General features: G+C 43.4%; 1 protein-coding gene across 12 annotated transcripts in view; it reads left to right on the plus strand.

Moving 5' to 3' along the window:
- cyfip1 (cytoplasmic FMR1 interacting protein 1) overlaps positions 1-21512 on the plus strand; it is a 123075-nt gene that overhangs the window by 68804 nt on the left and 32759 nt on the right. For 8 of the 12 annotated variants that reach the window (XM_090227922.1, XM_090227467.1, XM_090229040.1 and 5 more), the window contains 5 exons: positions 3693-3789; positions 4365-4441; positions 12559-12667; positions 17445-17564; positions 21019-21218. In XM_090227922.1, the coding sequence (XP_090084048.1) occupies positions 3693-3789; positions 4365-4441; positions 12559-12667; positions 17445-17564; positions 21019-21218 (603 nt within the window). Of the gene's footprint in view, positions 1-3692; positions 3790-4364; positions 4442-12558; positions 12668-17444; positions 17565-17689; positions 17803-21018; positions 21219-21512 lie in introns of those variants that run through there. The other 4 variants (XM_090229256.1, XM_090229195.1, XM_090229278.1 and 1 more) reach the window with 1 other exon arrangement.

The raw sequence follows: 21512 nt of genomic DNA on the forward strand, positions 1-21512 counted from the left end.
GTATATCTCACTGGTCACCATAGCAGCACCCACTCGTAGCACGCGCTCCAGCAGGTATATCTCACTGATCATCCCCAAAGCCAATTCCTCCTTTGGCCGCCTTTCCTTCCAGTTCTCTGCTGCCAATGACTGGAACGAATTGCAAAAAAATCCCTGAAGCTGGAGACTCATATCTCCCTCACTAACTTTAAGCATCAGCTGTCAGAGCAGCTCACAGATCACTGCACCTGTACATAGCACATCTGTAAACAGCCCATCCAACTACTTCATCCTCATATTGTATTTATTTATTCATCTTGCTCCTTTGCAACCCAGTATCTGTGCCAGCACATTCATCTTCTGCACATCTATCACTCCAGTGTTTAATTGGTATATTGTAATTACTTCACCATCATGGCCTATTTAGTGCCTTACCTCCCTTATCTTACCTCATTTGCACACACTGTTTATAGACTTTTTATATTGTATTATTGACTGTATGTTTGTTTTACTCCATGTGTAACTCTGTTGTTTGTGCTGCACTGCTTTGCTTTATCTTGGCCAGGTCGCAGTTGTAAATGGGAACTTGTTCTCAACTAGCCTACCTGGTTAAATAAAGGTGAAATTAATTAATGAATTAAAAAACTGTGAAATATTTACTTACCCTTAACCAACAAAGCAGTTCAAGAAAGAGTTAAGAAAATATTTCCTGAATAAACGAAAGTAAAAAAAATATAAAAAGTAACAGAATAAAATAAAAATAACGAGGCTATATACAAGGGCTACCGGTACCGAGTCAATGTGTGGGAGTACAGGTTAGTAATGAGGCTATATACAAGGGCTACCGGTACCGAGTCAATGTGTGGGAGTACAGGTTAGTAATGAGGCTATATACAAGGGCTACCGGTACCGAGTCAATGTGTGGGAGTACAGGTTAGTAATGAGGCTATATACAAGGGCTACCGGTACCGAGTCAATGTGTGGGAGTACAGGTTAGTAACGAGGCTATATACAAGGGCTACCGGTACCGAGTCAATGTGTGGGAGTACAGGTTAGTAACGAGGCTATATACAAGGGCTACCGGTACCGAGTCAATGTGTGGGAGTACAGGTTAGTAATGAGGCTATATACAAGGGCTACCGGTACCGAGTCAATGTGTGGGAGTACAGGTTAGTAATGAGGCTATATACAAGGGCTACCGGTACCGAGTCAATGTGTGGGAGTACAGGTTAGTAATGAGGCTATATACAAGGGCTACCGGTACCGAGTCAATGTGTGGGAGTACAGGTTAGTAATGAGGCTATATACAAGGGCTACCGGTACCGAGTCAATGTGTGGGAGTACAGGTTAGTAATGAGGCTATATACAAGGGCTACCGGTACCGAGTCAATGTGTGGGAGTACAGGTTAGTAATGAGGCTATATACAAGGGCTACCGGTACCGAGTCAATGTGTGGGAGTACAGGTTAGTAATGAGGCTATATACAAGGGCTACCGGTACCGAGTCAATGTGTGGGAGTACAGGTTAGTAATGAGGCTATATACAAGGGCTACCGGTACCGAGTCAATGTGTGGGAGTACAGGTTAGTAATGAGGCTATATACAAGGGCTACCGGTACCGAGTCAATGTGTGGGAGTACAGGTTAGTAATGAGGCTATATACAAGGGCTACCGGTACCGAGTCAATGTGTGGGAGTACAGGTTAGTAATGAGGCTATATACAAGGGCTACCGGTACCGAGTCAATGTGTGGGAGTACAGGTTAGTAACGAGGCTATATACAAGGGCTACCGGTACCGAGTCAATGTGTGGGAGTACAGGTTAGTAATGAGGCTATATACAAGGGCTACCGGTACCGAGTCAATGTGTGGGAGTACAGGTTAGTAATGAGGCTATATACAAGGGCTACCGGTACCGAGTCAATGTGTGGGAGTACAGGTTAGTAATGAGGCTATATACAAGGGCTACCGGTACCGAGTCAATGTGTGGGAGTACAGGTTAGTAATGAGGCTATATACAAGGGCTACCGGTACCGAGTCAATGTGTGGGAGTACAGGTTAGTAACGAGGCTATATACAAGGGCTACCGGTACCGAGTCAATGTGTGGGAGTACAGGTTAGTAATGAGGCTATATACAAGGGCTACCGGTACCGAGTCAATGTGTGGGAGTACAGGTTAGTAACGAGGCTATATACAAGGGCTACCGGTACCGAGTCAATGTGTGGGAGTACAGGTTAGTAACGAGGCTATATACAAGGGCTACCGGTACCGAGTCAATGTGTGGGAGTACAGGTTAGTAATGAGGCTATATACAAGGGCTACCGGTACCGAGTCAATGTGTGGGAGTACAGGTTAGTAATGAGGCTATATACAAGGGCTACCGGTACCGAGTCAATGTGTGGGAGTACAGGTTAGTAATGAGGCTATATACAAGGGCTACCGGTACCGAGTCAATGTGTGGGAGTACAGGTTAGTAATGAGGCTATATACAAGGGCTACCGGTACCGAGTCAATGTGTGGGAGTACAGGTTAGTAATGAGGCTATATACAAGGGCTACCGGTACCGAGTCAATGTGTGGGAGTACAGATTAGTAATGAGGCTATATACAAGGGCTACCGGTACCGAGTCAATGTGTGGGAGTACAGGTTAGTAATGAGGCTATATACAAGGGCTACCGGTACCGAGTCAATGTGTGGGAGTACAGGTTAGTAATGAGGCTATATACAAGGGCTACCGGTACCGAGTCAATGTGTGGGAGTACAGGTTAGTAATGAGGCTATATACAAGGGCTACCGGTACCGAGTCAATGTGTGGGAGTACAGGTTAGTAATGAGGCTATATACAAGGGCTACCGGTACCGAGTCAATGTGTGGGAGTACAGGTTAGTAATGAGGCTATATACAAGGGCTACCGGTACCGAGTCAATGTGTGGGAGTACAGGTTAGTAATGAGGCTATATACAAGGGCTACCGGTACCGAGTCAATGTGTGGGAGTACAGGTTAGTCGAGGTCATTTGTACATGTAGGTAGAGGTAAAGTGACTAGACAATAAATAGTGAGTAGCAGCAGTGTAAAGACAAAGGGGGGTCAATGTAAATGGTCCACGTGGCCATTTGATTAAATGTTCAGCAGTCATATGGCTTGGGGATAGAAGCTGTTAAGGAGCTTTTTGGACCTAGACTTGGCACTCCGGTACCGCTTGCTGTACGGTAGCAGAGAAAACAGTCTATGACTAGGGTGACTGGAGTCTTTGACATTATTATATAGGTCCTGGATTGCAGGAAGTTTGGCCCCAGTGATGTACTGGGCCGTTCGCACTACCCTCTGTAGTGCCTAACGGTCAGATGCCGAGCAGTTGCCGTACCAGGCGATGATGCAACAGGTCAGGATGCTCTCGCTGGTGCAGCTGTAGAACTTTTTGAGGATCTGAGGACCCATGCCAAATCTTTTCAGTCTCCTGTCCTCTTCACGACTGTCTTGGTGTGTTTGGACCATGATAGTTTGTTGGTGATCTGGACACCAAGGAACTTGAAACTCTCGACCCGCTCCACTACAGCCCCGTCGATGAGACTGGGGGCCTGCTCGGCCCTCTTTTTCCTGTAGTCCATGATCATCTCCTTTGTCTTGATCACGTTGAGGGAGAGGTTGTCTGACAAAATCTATGTCCTGTCCTCTCTCATTGCTACAAAATGAAATGTATTTTTCGTCCTCCAGGTATGTGCTGTATCCTCTGGACCTCTATAATGACAGTGCCCACTACGCCCTGACCAAGTTCAAGAAGCAGTTCCTCTATGATGAGATAGAAGCAGAGGTAACTAGTTCACCATTAGACTAGTGATCACTACAGCAGAGGTAACTAGTTCACCATTAGACTAGTCATCACTACAGCAGAGGTAACTAGTTCACCATTAGACTAGTCATCACTACAGCAGAGGTAACTAGTTCACCATTAGACTAGTCATCACTACAGCAGAGGTAACTAGTTCACCATTAGACTAGTCATCACTACAGCAGAGGTATGTAGTTCACCATTAGACTAGTCATCAATACAGCAGAGGTAACTAGTTCACCATTAGACTAGTGATCACTACAGCAGAGGTAACTAGTTCACCATTAGACTAGTCATCACTACAGCAGAGGTATGTAGTTCACCATTAGACTAGTCATCACTACAGCAGAGGTAACTAGTTCACCATTAGACTAGTCATCAATACAGCAGAGGTAACTAGTTCACCATTAGACTAGTCATCACTACAGCAGAGGTAACTAGTTCACCATTAGACTAGTCATCACTACAGCAGAGGTAACTAGTTCACCATTAGACTAGTCATCACTACATGAGTCTTGATCATTAATGCCCATGTCTTTGTTCCTTGATTCTTGCAGGTCAACCTGTGTTTTGATCAGTTTGTCTACAAGCTGGCTGATCAGATATTTGCCTACTACAAGATTCTAGCTGGAAGGTACGTGGACTATATCAACGAGAGGTCGACTAGTAACCTAAATACTAGAGGTCGACTAGTAACCTAAATACTAGAGGTCGAGTAGTAACCTAAAACAGAAACAATCATTTTGAAAACAAGACGTTTATTCTTTCAGTGAAATAAGGAACCGTTCCGTATTTTATCTAACGGGTGGCATCCCTAAGTCTAAATATTCCTGTTACATTGCACAACCTTCAATGTTGTGTCATAATTACGTAAAATTCTGGCAAATTAGTTCGCAATGAGCCAGGCTTCCCAAATTAGACGGCCCAAACTGTTGCATATACCCTGACTCTGCGTGCAATGAACGCAAGAGAAGTGACACCATTTCACCTGGTTAATATTGCCTGCTAACCTGGATTTCTTTTAGCTAAATATGCAGGTTTAAAAATATATACTTCTGTGTATTGATTTTAAGAAAGGCATTGGTGTTTATGGTTAGGTACATTGATGTTAATGGTTGGGTACATTGATGGTTAGGTACATTGGTGTTTATGGTTAGGTACATTGATGTTAATGGTTAGGTACATTGATGGTTAGGTACATTGATGGTTAGGTACATTGATGGTTAGGTACATTGATGTTAATGGTTAGGTACATTGATGTTTATGGTTAGGTACATTGGTGTTTATGGTTAGGTACATTGATGTTTATGGTTAGGTACATTGATGGTTAGGTACATTGATGGTTAGGTTCATTGATGTTAATGGTTAGGTACATTGATGTTTATGGTTAGGTACATTGGTGTTTATGGTTAGGTACATTGATGTTAATGGTTAGGTACATTGATGGTTAGGTACATTGATGGTTAGGTACATTGATGGTTAGGTACATTGGTGTTTATGGTTAGGTACATTGATGTTTATGGTTAGGTACATTGATGTTTATGGTTAGGTACATTGATGTTTATGGTTAGGTACATTGATGTTAATGGTTAGGTACATTGATGGTTAGGTTCATTGATGGTTAGGTACATTGATGGTTAGGTACATTGGTGTTTATGGTTAGGTACATTGATGTTTATGGTTAGGTACATTGGTGTTTAGGGTTAGGTACATTGATGTTTATGGTTAGGTACATTGATGGTTAGGTACATTGGTGTTTATGGTTAGGTACATTGATGGTTAGGTACATTGGTGTTTATGGTTAGGTACATTGATGTTTATGGTTAGGTACATTGATGGTTAGGTACATTGATGGTTAGGTACATTGATGTTAATGGTTAGGTACATTGATGGTTAGGTACATTGGTGTTTATGGTTAGGTACATTGATGTTTATGGTTAGGTACATTGATGTTTATGGTTAGGTACATTGGTGTTTAGGGTTAGGTACATTGATGTTTATGGTTAGGTACATTGATGTTTATGGTTAGGTACATTGATGTTTATGGTTAGGTACATTGATGGTTAGGTACATTGATGGTTAGGTACATTGATGGTTAGGTTCATTGGTGTTTATGGTTAGGTACATTGATGGTTAGGTACATTGATGGTTAGGTACATTGATGGTTAGGTACATTGATGGTTAGGTACATTGATGGTTAGGTACATTGATGGTTAGGTACATTGATGGTTAGGTACATTGATGGTTAGGTTCATTGGTGTTTATGGTTAGGTACATTGATGGTTAGGTACATTGATGGTTAGGTACATTGATGGTTAGGTACATTGATGGTTAGGTACATTGATGGTTAGGTACATTGATGTTTATGGTTAGGTACATTGGTGTTGATGGTTAGGTACATTGATGTTAATGGTTAGGTACATTGATGGTTAGGTACATTGATGTTTATGGTTGGGTACATTGATGTTAATGGTTAGGTACATTGATGGTAAGGTACATTGGTGTTTATGGTTAGGTACATTGATGGTTAGGTACATTGATGTTTATGGTTAGGTACATTGATGGTTAGGTACATTGATGTTTATGGTTAGGTACATTGATGGTTAGGTACATTGGTGTTTATGGTTAGGTACATTGATGTTTATGGTTGGGTACATTGATGGTTAGGTACATTGATGTTTATGGTTAGGTACATTGATGTTTATGGTTAGGTACATTGATGGTTAGGTACATTGATGGTTAGGTACATTGATGTTTATGGTTAGGTACATTGATGTTTATGGTTAGGTACATTGATGGTTAGGTACATTGGTGTTAATGGTTAGGTACATTGATGTTTATGGTTAGGTACATTGATGGTTAGGTACATTGGTGTTAATGGTTAGGTACATTGATGTTAATGGTTAGGTACATTGGTGTTAATGGTTAGGTACATTGATGGTTAGGTACATTGATGTTTATGGTTAGGTACATTGATGTTAATGGTTAGGTACATTGATGGTTAGGTACATTGATGTTTATGGTTAGGTACATTGATGGTTAGGTACATTGATGGTTAGGTACATTGATGTTTATGGTTAGGTACATTGATGGTTAGGTACATTGATGTTTATGGTTAGGTACATTGATGGTTAGGTACATTGGTGTTTATGGTTAGGTACATTGATGTTTATGGTTAGGTACATTGGTGTTTATGGTTAGGTACATTGATGGTTAGGTACATTGATGTTTATGGTTAGGTACATTGGTGTTTATGGTTAGGTACATTGATGGTTAGGTACATTGATGGTTAGGTACATTGGTGTTTATGGTTAGGTACATTGATGGTTAGGTACATTGATGGTTAGGTACATTGATGGTTAGGTACATTGATGGTTAGGTACATTGATGTTTATGGTTAGGTACATTGATGGTTGGGTACATTGGTGTTTATGGTTAGGTACATTGATGTTTATGGTTAGGTACATTGATGTTAATGGTTAGGTACATCGATGTTTATGGTTAGCTACATTGGTGTTTATGGTTAGGTACATTGATGTTAATGGTTAGGTACATTGGTGTTTATGGTTAGGTACATTGATGTTAGGTACATTGATGTTTATGGTTAGGTACATTGATGGTTGGGTACATTGATGGTTAGGTACATTGATGTTTATGGTTAGGTACATTGATGGTTGGGTACATTGGTGTTTATGGTTAGGTACATTGATGTTTATGGTTAGGTACATTGATGTTAATGGTTAGGTACATTGATGGTTAGGTACATTGGTGTTTATGGTTAGGTACATTGGTGTTGATGGTTAGGTACATTGATGTTAATGGTTAGGTACATTGATGTTTATGGTTAGGTACATTGATGGTTAGGTACATTGGTGTTTATGGTTAGGTACATTGGTGTTGATGGTTAGGTACATTGGTGTTTATGGTTAGGTACATTGATGTTTATGGTTAGGTACATTGATGGTTATGGTTAGGTACATTGATGGTTAGGTACATTGGTGTTTATGGTTAGGTACATTGGTGTTGATGGTTAGGTACATTGATGTTAATGGTTAGGTACATTGATGTTTATGGTTAGGTACATTGGTGTTTATGGTTAGGTACATTGATGTTAATGGTTAGGTACATTGATGGTTAGGTACATTGATGGTTAGGTACATTGATGGTTAGGTACATTGGTGTTTATGGTTAGGTACATTGATGTTTATGGTTAGGTACATTGATGTTTATGGTTAGGTACATTGATGTTTATGGTTAGGTACATTGATGTTAATGGTTAGGTACATTGATGGTTAGGTTCATTGATGGTTAGGTACATTGATGGTTAGGTACATTGGTGTTTATGGTTAGGTACATTGATGTTTATGGTTAGGTACATTGGTGTTTAGGGTTAGGTACATTGATGTTTATGGTTAGGTACATTGATGGTTAGGTACATTGGTGTTTATGGTTAGGTACATTGATGGTTAGGTACATTGGTGTTTATGGTTAGGTACATTGATGTTTATGGTTAGGTACATTGATGGTTAGGTACATTGATGGTTAGGTACATTGATGTTAATGGTTAGGTACATTGATGGTTAGGTACATTGGTGTTTATGGTTAGGTACATTGATGTTTATGGTTAGGTACATTGATGTTTATGGTTAGGTACATTGGTGTTTAGGGTTAGGTACATTGATGTTTATGGTTAGGTACATTGATGTTTATGGTTAGGTACATTGATGTTTATGGTTAGGTACATTGATGGTTAGGTACATTGATGGTTAGGTACATTGATGGTTAGGTTCATTGGTGTTTATGGTTAGGTACATTGATGGTTAGGTACATTGATGGTTAGGTACATTGATGGTTAGGTACATTGATGGTTAGGTACATTGATGGTTAGGTACATTGATGGTTAGGTACATTGATGGTTAGGTACATTGATGGTTAGGTTCATTGGTGTTTATGGTTAGGTACATTGATGGTTAGGTACATTGATGGTTAGGTACATTGATGGTTAGGTACATTGATGGTTAGGTACATTGATGGTTAGGTACATTGATGTTTATGGTTAGGTACATTGGTGTTGATGGTTAGGTACATTGATGTTAATGGTTAGGTACATTGATGGTTAGGTACATTGATGTTTATGGTTGGGTACATTGATGTTAATGGTTAGGTACATTGATGGTAAGGTACATTGGTGTTTATGGTTAGGTACATTGATGGTTAGGTACATTGATGTTTATGGTTAGGTACATTGATGGTTAGGTACATTGATGTTTATGGTTAGGTACATTGATGGTTAGGTACATTGGTGTTTATGGTTAGGTACATTGATGTTTATGGTTGGGTACATTGATGGTTAGGTACATTGATGTTTATGGTTAGGTACATTGATGTTTATGGTTAGGTACATTGATGGTTAGGTACATTGATGGTTAGGTACATTGATGTTTATGGTTAGGTACATTGATGTTTATGGTTAGGTACATTGATGGTTAGGTACATTGGTGTTAATGGTTAGGTACATTGATGTTTATGGTTAGGTACATTGATGGTTAGGTACATTGGTGTTAATGGTTAGGTACATTGATGTTAATGGTTAGGTACATTGGTGTTAATGGTTAGGTACATTGATGGTTAGGTACATTGATGTTTATGGTTAGGTACATTGATGTTAATGGTTAGGTACATTGATGGTTAGGTACATTGATGTTTATGGTTAGGTACATTGATGGTTAGGTACATTGATGGTTAGGTACATTGATGTTTATGGTTAGGTACATTGATGGTTAGGTACATTGATGTTTATGGTTAGGTACATTGATGGTTAGGTACATTGGTGTTTATGGTTAGGTACATTGATGTTTATGGTTAGGTACATTGGTGTTTATGGTTAGGTACATTGATGGTTAGGTACATTGATGTTTATGGTTAGGTACATTGGTGTTTATGGTTAGGTACATTGATGGTTAGGTACATTGATGGTTAGGTACATTGGTGTTTATGGTTAGGTACATTGATGGTTAGGTACATTGATGGTTAGGTACATTGATGGTTAGGTACATTGATGGTTAGGTACATTGATGTTTATGGTTAGGTACATTGATGGTTGGGTACATTGGTGTTTATGGTTAGGTACATTGATGTTTATGGTTAGGTACATTGATGTTAATGGTTAGGTACATCGATGTTTATGGTTAGCTACATTGGTGTTTATGGTTAGGTACATTGATGTTAATGGTTAGGTACATTGGTGTTTATGGTTAGGTACATTGATGTTAGGTACATTGATGTTTATGGTTAGGTACATTGATGGTTGGGTACATTGATGGTTAGGTACATTGATGTTTATGGTTAGGTACATTGATGGTTGGGTACATTGGTGTTTATGGTTAGGTACATTGATGTTTATGGTTAGGTACATTGATGTTAATGGTTAGGTACATTGATGGTTAGGTACATTGGTGTTTATGGTTAGGTACATTGGTGTTGATGGTTAGGTACATTGATGTTAATGGTTAGGTACATTGATGTTTATGGTTAGGTACATTGATGGTTAGGTACATTGGTGTTTATGGTTAGGTACATTGGTGTTGATGGTTAGGTACATTGGTGTTTATGGTTAGGTACATTGATGTTTATGGTTAGGTACATTGATGGTTATGGTTAGGTACATTGATGGTTAGGTACATTGGTGTTTATGGTTAGGTACATTGGTGTTGATGGTTAGGTACATTGATGTTAATGGTTAGGTACATTGATGTTTATGGTTAGGTACATTGGTGTTGATGGTTAGGTACATTGATGGTTAGGTACATTGGTGTTTATGGTTAGGTACATTGGTGTTGATGGTTAGGTACATTGATGTTAATGGTTAGGTACATTGGTGTTTATGGTTAGGTACATTGATGTTTATGGTTAGGTACATTGATGGTTAGGTACATTGGTGTTTATGGTTAGGTACATTGGTGTTGATGGTTAGGTACATTGATGTTAATGGTTAGGTACATTGGTGTTTATGGTTAGGTACATTGATGTTAATGGTTAGGTACATTGATGGTTAGGTACATTGATGTTTATGGTTAGGTACATTGATGGTTAGGTACATTGATGGTTAGGTACATTGGTGTTTATGGTTAGGTACATTGATGTTAATGGTTAGGTACATTGATGGTTAGGTACATTGATGTTTATGGTTAGGTTCATTGGTGTTTATGGTTAGGTACATTGATGTTTATGGTTAGGTACATTGGTGTTGATGGTTAGGTGCATTGGTGTTTATGGTTAGGTTCATTGATGTTTATGGTTAGGTTCATTGGTGTTTATGGTTAGGTACATTGGTGTTTATGGTTAGGTTCATTGGTGTTTAGGGTTAGGTACATTGATGGTTAGGTACATTGATGTTTATGGTTAGGTTCATTGGTGTTTAGGGTTAGGTACATTGATGGTTAGGTACATTGATGTTTATGGTTAGGTTCATTGATGTTTATGGTTAGGTTCATTGGTGTTTATGGTTAGGTACATTGGTGTTTATGGTTAGGTTCATTGGTGTTTAGGGTTAGGTACATTGATGGTTAGGTACATTGATGTTTATGGTTAGGTACATTGATGGTTAGGTACATTGATGTTTATGGTTAGGTACATTGATGGTTAGGTTCATTGGTGTTTAGGGTTAGGTACATTGATGGTTAGGTACATTGATGTTAATGGTTAGGTACATTGATGGTTAGGTACATTGATGTTTATGGTTGGGTACATTGATGTTAATGGTTAGGTACATTGATGGTTAGGTACATTGATGTTTATGGTTGGGTACATTGATGTTAATGGTTAGGTACATTGATGGTTAGGTTCATTGATGTTTATGGTTGGGTACATTGATGTTTATGGTTAGGTACATTGGTGATTATGGTTAGGTACATTGATGTTTATGGTTAGGTACATTGATGGTTAGGTACATTGATGTTATGGTTAGGTACATTGATGGTTAGGTACATTGGTGTTTATGGTTGGGTACATTGATGTTTATGGTTGGGTACATTGATGTTTATGGTTAGGTACATTGATGTTTATGGTTAGGTACATTCGCACAACGATTGCGCTTTTGTTAAATCATCCTCCGTTTGACGAAGTAGGCTGTGATTCGATGATAAATTAACAGGCACCGCATTGATTATATGCAACGCAGGACAAGCTAGTTAACCTAGTAATATCAACCATGTGTAGTTAACTAGTGATTATGTTAAGATTGATTGTTTTTAATAAGATAAGTTTAATGCTAGCTAGCAACCTACCTTGGCTCCTTGCTGCACTCGCGTAACAGGTAGTCAGCCTGCCACGCAGTCTCCTCGTGGATTGCAATGTAATCAGCCATAATCGGCGTCCAAAAAGGCTGATTACCGATTGTTATGAAAACTTGAAATCTGCCCTAATTAATTGGCCGATTAGTCTGTCGACCTCTAGTATCAACTGTTGAAAAACAAGCACTTGAATCGCTCAGAGACAAGAAGGGCCTCTAACTGTTTAGTCCACCAGCCACTGTCAGGTAGATCTTCTTACATTGTTATTGAAAATGTTTGGGCCGGAAACTAAAAAACAAACACAATTGATGAGCATTCTTTGTAAAGTTTCTATAAAATAGACATTCTTACCCGCCAATGCCAAAATTGGCCCACATTTGGCGAGTGGCGGATGTTAATTTTCTGGAGGCGAGACTCTGATAGGAACATGTGTCAGATAAAATCTTGATTCCTTCCTCAGTCTGTTGCTGGACAAGCGTCTGAGAGCGGACTGTAAGAACCAGGGAGCCAACATCCCCTGGCCTGCGTCCAACCGTTACGAGACCCTGCTGAAACAACGCCATGTACAGGTAACCCTCTGATCCCTGACCCCTAACCCTCCAACCGCTACGAGACCCTGCTGAAACAACGCCATGTACAGGTAACCCTCTGATCCCTGACCCCTAACCCTCCAACCGCTACAAGACCCTGCTGAAACAACGCCATGTACAGGTAACCCTCTGACCCCTGACCCCTAACCCTCCAAATGCTATGAGACCCTGCTGAAACAACTCCATGTACAGGTAACCCTCTGATCCCTGACCCCTAACCCTCCAACCGCTACGAGACCCTGCTGAAACAACGCCATGTACAGGTAACCCTCTGATCCCTGACCCCTAACCCTCCAACCACTACGAGACCCTGCCGAAACAACGCCATGTACAGGTAACCCTCTGACCCCTGACCCCTAACCCTCCAACCGCTACGAGACCCTGCTGAAACAACGCCATGTACAGGTAACCCTCTGACCCCTCACCCCTAACCCTCCAACCGCTACGAGACCCTGCTGAAACAACGGCATGTACAGGTAACCCTCTGACCCCTGACCCCTAACCCTCCAACCGCTACGAGACCCTGCTGAAACAACGCCATGTACAGGTAACCCTCTGATCCCTGACCCCTAACCCTCCAACCGCTACGAGACCCTGCTGAAACAACGCCATGTACAGGTAACCCTCTGATCCCTGACCCCTAACCCTCCAACCGCTACGAGACCCTGCTGAAACAACGCCATGTACAGGTAACCCTCTGACCCCTGACCCCTAACCCTCCAACCGCTACGAGACCCTGCTGAAACAACGCCATGTACAGGTAACCCTCTGATCCCTGACCCCTAACCCTCCAACCGCTACGAGACCCTGCTGAAACAACGCCATGTACAGGTAACCCTCTGACCCCTGACCCCTAACCCTCCAACCGCTACGAGACCCTGCTGAAACAACGCCATGTACAGGTAACCCTCTGACCCCTGACCCCTAACCCTCCAACCGCTACGAGACCCTGCTGAAACAACGCCATGTACAGGTAACCCTCTGATCCCTGACCCCTAACCCTCCAACCGCTACGAGACCCTGCTGAAACAACGCCATGTACAGGTAACCCTCTGATCCCTGACCCCTAACCCTCCAACCGCTACGAGACCCTGCTGAAACAACGCCATGTACAGGTAACCCTCTGATCCCTGACCCCTAACCCTCCAACCGCTACGAGACCCTGCTGAAACAACGCCATGTACAGGTAACCCTCTGACCCCTGACCCCTAACCCTCCAAATGCTATGAGACCCTGCTGAAACAACGCCATGTACAGGTAACCCTCTGATCCCTGACCCCTAACCCTCCAACCGCTACGAGACCCTGCTGAAACAACGCCATGTACAGGTAACCCTCTGATCCCTGACCCCTAACCCTCCAACCGCTACGAGACCCTGCTGAAACAACGCCATGTACAGGTAACCCCTGACCCCTAACCACTACGAGACCCTGCTGAAACAACGCCATGTACAGGTAACCCCTGACCCCTAACCCTAACCACTACGAGACCCTTCACTGTGGTAATTCAATGATTATTCTTCTTCTGGCATTCTCTGCAAATAAATAAATCAATAATAAATAAATACATACATACATAAACTATTAATGCACCTGTGGAACGGTCGTTAACACACTAACAGTTTACAGACGGTTGGCAATTAAGGTCACAGTTACGAAAACTTAGGACACTAAAGAGGCTTTTCTACTGACTCTGAAAAACACAAAAAAAAAGATGCCCAGGGTCCCTGCTCATCTGCGTGAACGTGCCTTAGGCATGCTGCAAGGAGGCATGAGGACTGCAGATGTGGCCAGGGCAGTAAACTGCAATGTCCGTACTGTGAGACGCCTAAGACAGCACTACAGGGAGACAGGACGGACAGCTGATTGTCCTCGCAGTGACAGACCACGTGTAACAACACCTGCACAGGATCGGTACATCCGAACATCACACCTGTGGGACAGGTACAGGATGGCACCAACAACTGCCCGAGATACACCAGGAAGGCACAATCCCTCCATCAGTGCTCAGACTGTCCTCAATAGGCTGAGAGAGGCTGGACTGAGGGCTTGTAGGTCTGTTGTAAGGCAGGTCCTCACCAGACATCACCAGCATCAACGTCGCCTATCAGTGCTCAGACTGAGAGAGGCTGGACTGAGGGCTTGTAGGTCTGTTGTAAGGCAGGTCCTCACCAGACATCACCGGCAACAACGTCGCATATGGGCACAAACCCACCATCGCTGGACCAGACAGGACTGGCAAAAAGTGCTCTTCACTGATGAGTCGCGGTTTTGTCTCACCATGGGTGATGGTCAGATTCGCATTTATCATCAAAGGAATGAGCGTTACACTGAGGCCTGTACTCTGGAGCGGGATCGATTTGGAGGTGGAGGGTCCGTCATGGTCTGGGGCGGTGTGTCATTGCAGGCAATCTCAACTCTGTGCGTTACAGGGAAGACATCCTCCTCCCTCATATGGTACCCTTCCTGCAGGCTCATCCTGACATGACCCTCCAGCATGATAATGCCACCAGCCATACTGCTTGTTCTGTGCATGATTTCCTGCAAGACAGGAATGTCAGTGTTTTGCCATGGCCAGCGAAGAGCCTGGATCTCAATCCCATTGAGCACGTCTGGGACCTGTTGGATCGGAGGGTGAGGGCTAGGGCCATTCCCCACAGAAATGTCCGGGAACATGCAGGTGCCTTGGTGGAAGAGTGGAGTAACATCTCACAGCCAGAACTGGCAAATCTGGTGCAGTCCATGAGGAGGAGATGCACTGCAGCACTTAATGCAGCTGGTGGCCACACCAGATACTGACTGTTACTTTTGATTTTGACCCCCCCTTTGTTCAGGGACACATTATTCAATTTCTGTTAGTCACATGTACAGGTAACCCTCTGACCCCTGACCCCTAACCCTCCAAATGCTATGAGACCCTGCTGAAACAACGCCATGTACAGGTAACCCTCTGATCCCTGACCCCTAACCCTCCAACCGCTACGAGACCCTGCTGAAACAACGCCATGTACAGGTAACCCTCTGATCCCTGACCCCTAACCCTCCAACCGCTACGAGACCCTGCTGAAACAACGCCATGTACAGGTAACCCCTGACCCCTAACCACTACGAGACCCTGCTGAAACAACGCCATGTACAGGTAACCCCTGACCCCTAACCCTAACCACTACGAGACCCTTCACTGTGGTAATTCAATGATTATTCTTCTTCTGGCATTCTCTGCAAATAAATAAATCAATAATAAATAAATACATACATACATAAACTATTAATGCACCTGTGGAACGGTCGTTAACACACTAACAGTTTACAGACGGTTGGCAATTAAGGTCACAGTTACGAAAACTTAGGACACTAAAGAGGCTTTTCTACTGACTCTGAAAAACACAAAAAAAAAGATGCCCAGGGTCCCTGCTCATCTGCGTGAACGTGCCTTAGGCATGCTGCAAGGAGGCATGAGGACTGCAGATGTGGCCAGGGCAGTAAACTGCAATGTCCGTACTGTGAGACGCCTAAGACAGCACTACAGGGAGACAGGACGGACAGCTGATTGTCCTCGCAGTGACAGACCACGTGTAACAACACCTGCACAGGATCGGTACATCCGAACATCACACCTGTGGGACAGGTACAGGATGGCACCAACAACTGCCCGAGATACACCAGGAAGGCACAATCCCTCCATCAGTGCTCAGACTGTCCTCAATAGGCTGAGAGAGGCTGGACTGAGGGCTTGTAGGTCTGTTGTAAGGCAGGTCCTCACCAGACATCACCAGCATCAACGTCGCCTATCAGTGCTCAGACTGAGAGAGGCTGGACTGAGGGCTTGTAGGTCTGTTGTAAGGCAGGTCCTCACCAGACATCACCGGCAACAACGTCGCATATGGGCACAAACCCACCATCGCTGGACCAGACAGGACTGGCAAAAAGTGCTCTTCACTGATGAGTCGCGGTTTTGTCTCACCATGGGTGATGGTCAGATTCGCATTTATCATCAAAGGAATGAGCGTTACACTGAGGCCTGTACTCTGGAGCGGGATCGATTTGGAGGTGGAGGGTCCGTCATGGTCTGGGGCGGTGTGTCATTGCAGGCAATCTCAACTCTGTGCGTTACAGGGAAGACATCCTCCTCCCTCATATGGTACCCTTCCTGCAGGCTCATCCTGACATGACCCTCCAGCATGATAATGCCACCAGCCATACTGCTTGTTCTGTGCATGATTTCCTGCAAGACAGGAATGTCAGTGTTTTGCCATGGCCAGCGAAGAGCCTGGATCTCAATCCCATTGAGCACGTCTGGGACCTGTTGGATCGGAGGGTGAGGGCTAGGGCCATTCCCCACAGAAATGTCCGGGAACATGCAGGTGCCTTGGTGGAAGAGTGGAGTAACATCTCACAGCCAGAACTGGCAAATCTGGTGCAGTCCATGAGGAGGAGATGCACTGCAGCACTTAATGCAGCTGGTGGCCACACCAGATACTGACTGTTACTTTTGATTTTGACCCCCCCTTTGTTCAGGGACACATTATTCAATTTCTGTTAGTCACATGTCTGTGGAACTTATTCAGTTTATGTCTCAGTTGTTGATTATTTTTATGTTCATACAAATATTTACACCTGTTAAGTTTGCTGAAAATGTAACGCAGTTGACAGTAAGAGGACATTTCTTTTTTTGCTGAGTTTACATTTTTGTATGATTCTCCCTAACAGTCCTGGGTTGTGTCTGTCTGTCATGTTGGTTCCTCTCCTCTCTCTAGCTGCTGGGTCGTTCCATAGACCTGAACCGTCTGATAACCCAGAGAGTGTCTGCTGCTCTCTACAAGTCTCTGGAGCTGGCCATCAACCGCTTTGAGAGCGAGGACCTCACATCCATCGTGGTACGACCTGCTTTAAGTGTGTCTGTGTTATTTATTGACTGTCCACTGTGTAACAGGAACTAGAAGGTCTGATTGGACATCAACCGTATGACCCACAAACTGTCTTCTCCACCTCCTTGTAACAGGAACTAGAAGGTCTGATGAACATCAACCGTATGACCCACAAGCTGTCTTCTCCTCCTCCTTGTAACAGGAACTAGAAGGTCTGATGAACATCAACCGTATGACCCACAAACTGTCTTCTCCACCTCCTTGTAACAGGAACTAGAAGGTCTGATGAACATCAACCATATGACCCACAAACTGTCTTCTCCCCCTCCTTGTAACAGGAACTAGAGGGTCTGATGAACATCAACCGTATGACCCACAAACTGTCTTCTCCTCCTCCTTGTAACAGGAACTAGAAGGTCTGATGAACATCAACCGTATGACCCACAAACTGTCTTCTCCACCTCCTTGTAACAGGAACTAGAAGGTCTGATGAACATCAACCGTATGACCCACAAACTGTCTTCTCCACCTCCTTGTAACAGGAACTAGAAGGTCTGATGAACATCAACCGTATGACCCACAAACTGTCTTCTCCACCTCCTTGTAACAGGAACTAGAAGGTCTGATGAACATCAACCGTATGACCCACAAACTGTCTTCTCCACCTCCTTGTAACAGGAACTAGAAGGTCTGATGAACATCAACCGTATGACCCACAAGCTGTCTTCTCCTCCTCCTTGTAACAGGAACTAGAAGGTCTGATGAACATCAACCGTATGACCCACAAACTGTCTTCTCCTCCTCCTTGTAACAGGAACTAGAAGGTCTGATGAACATCAACCGTATGACCCACAAACTGTCTTCTCCTCCTCCTTGTAACAGGAACTAGAAGGTCTGATGAACATCAACCGTATGACCCACAAACTGTCTTCTCCACCTCCTTGTAACAGGAACTAGAAGGTCTGATGAACATCAACCGTATGACCCACAAACTGTCTTCTCCTCCTCCTTGTAACAGGAACTAGAAGGTCTGATGAACATCAACCGTATGACCCACAAGCTGTCTTCTCCTCCTCCTTGTAACAGGAACTAGAAGGTCTGATGAATATCAACCGTATGACCCACAAACTGTCTTCTCCTCCTCCTTGTAACAGGAACTAGAAGGTCTGATGAACATCAACCGTATGACCCACAAACTGTCTTCTCCTCCTCCTTGTAACAGGAACTAGAAGGTCTGATGAACATCAACCGTATGACCCACAAACTGTCTTCTCCTCCTCCTTGTAACAGGAACTAGAAGGTCTGATGAACATCAACCGTATGACCCACAAACTGTCTTCTCCTCCTCCTTGTAACAGGAACTAGAAGGTCTGATGAATATCAACCGTATGACCCACAAACTGTCTTCTCCTCCTCCTTGTAACAGGAACTAGAAGGTCTGATGAATATCAACCGTATGACCCACAAACTGTCTTCTCCTCCTCCTTGTAACAGGAACTAGAAGGTCTGATGAACATCAACCGTATGACCCACAAACTGTCTTCTCCTCCTCCTTGTAACAGGAACTAGAAGGTCTGATGAACATCAACCGTATGACCCACAAACTGTCTTCTCCACCTCCTTGTAACAGGAACTAGAAGGTCTGATGAACATCAACCGTATGACCCACAAACTGTCTTCTCCTCCTCCTTGTAACAGGAACTAGAAGGTCTGATGAACATCAACCGTATGACCCACAAGCTGTCTTCTCCTCCTCCTTGTAACAGGAACTAGAAGGTCTGATGAACATCAACCGTATGACCCACAAACTGTCTTCTCCTCCTCCTTGTAACAGGAACTAGAAGGTCTGATGAACATCAACCGTATGACCCACAAACTGTCTTCTCCTCCTCCTTGTAACAGGAACTAGAAGGTCTGATGAACATCAACCGTATGACCCACAAACTGTCTTCTCCTCCTCCTTGTAACAGGAACTAGAAGGTCTGATGAACATCAACCGTATGACCCACAAACTGTCTTCTCCTCCTCCTTGTAACAGGAACTAGAAGGTCTGATGAACATCAACCGTATGACCCACAAGCTGTCTTCTCCCCATCCTTGTAACAGGAACTAGAAGGTCTGATGAACATCAACCGTATGACCCACAAACTGTCTTCTCCCCATCCTTGTAACAGGAACTAGAAGGTCTGATGAACATCAACCGTATGACCCACAAGCTGTCTTCTCCTCCTCCTTGTAACAGGAACTAGAAGGTCTGATGAACATCAACCGTATGACCCACAAACTGTCTTCTCCTCCTCCTTGTAACAGGAACTAGAAGGTCTGATGAACATCAACCGTATGACCCACAAACTGTCTTCTCCTCCTCCTTGTAACAGGAACTAGAAGGTCTGATGAACATCAACCGTATGACCCACAAACTGTCTTCTCCTCCTCCTTGTAACAGGAACTAGAAGGTCTGATGAACATCAACCGTATGACCCACAAACTGTCTTCTCCCCATCCTTGTAACAGGAACTAGAAGGTCTGATGAACATCAACCGTATGACCCACAAGCTGTCTCCTCCTCCTCCTTGTAACAGGAACTAGAAGGTCTGATGAACATCAACCGTATGACCCACAAACTGTCTTCTCCTCCTCCTTGTAACAGGAACTAGAAGGTCTGATGAACATCAACCATATGACCCACAAACTGTCTTCTCCTCCTCCTTGTAACAGGAACTAGAAGGTCTGATGAATATCAACCGTATGACCCACAAACTGTCTTCTCCTCCTCCTTGTAACAGGAACTAGAAGGTCTGATGAATATCAACCGTATGACCCACAAACTGTCTTCTCCTCCTCCTTGTAACAGGAACTAGAGGGTCTGATGAACATCAACCGTATGACCCACAAGCTGTCTTCTCCCCATCCTTGTAACAGGAACTAGAAGGTCTGATGAACATCAACCGTATGACCCACAAGCTGTCTTCTCCTCCTCCTTGTAACAGGAACTAGAAGGTCTGATGAACATCAACCGTATGACCCACAAGCTGTCTTCTCCTCCTCCTTGTAACAGGAACTAGAAGGTCTGATGAACATCAACCGTATGACCCACAAACTGTCTTCTCCTCCTCCTTGTAACAGGAACTAGAAGGTCTGATGAACATCAACCGTATGACCCACAAACTGTCTTCTCCTCCTCCTTGTAACAGGAACTAGGTCTGATGAACATCAACCGTATGACCCACAAACTGTCTTCTCCTCCTCCTTGTAACAGGAACTAGAAGGTCTGATGAACATCAACCGTATGACCCACAAGCTGTCTTCTCCTCCTCCTTGTAACAGGAACTAGAAGGTCTGATGAAGATCAACCGTATGACCCACAAGCTGTCTTCTCCTCCTCCTTGTAACAGGAACTAGAAGGTCTGATGAACATCAACCGTATGACCCACAAACTGTCTTCTCCTCCTCCTTGTAACAGGAACTAGAAGGTCTGATGAACATCAACCGTATGACCCACAAACTGCTGTCTAAGTTCCTGACGCTGGACAGTATGGACGCCATGTTCCGGGAGGCCAATCACAATGTCTCCGCCCCCTACGGACGCATCACACTCCATGTCTTCTGGGAACTCAACTACGATTTCCTCCCCAACTACTGCTACAACGGATCTACTAACAGGTAACACAACTCCTGCTACAACTACACACAACTACTGCTACTACGGATCCACTAACTGTTCTTGTTAACAGCAGAGGGGGTTATGAAGGATTTCCACCTGTTCTTGTTAACAGCAGAGGGGGTTATGAAGGATTTCCACCTGTTCTTGTTAATAGCAGAGGGGGTTATGAAGGATTTCCACCTGTTCTTGTTTACAGCAGAGGGGGTTATGAAGGATTTCTACCTGTTCTTGTTTACAGCAGAGGGTGTTATGAAGGATTTCTACCTGTTCTTGTTAACAGTAGAGGGGGTTAT

This window comes from Oncorhynchus mykiss, chromosome 1, assembly GCF_057628025.1.
Source record: "Oncorhynchus mykiss isolate SJ-2025 chromosome 1, ASM5762802v1, whole genome shotgun sequence".
NCBI classification, from domain to species: Eukaryota; Metazoa; Chordata; class Actinopteri; order Salmoniformes; family Salmonidae; genus Oncorhynchus; species Oncorhynchus mykiss.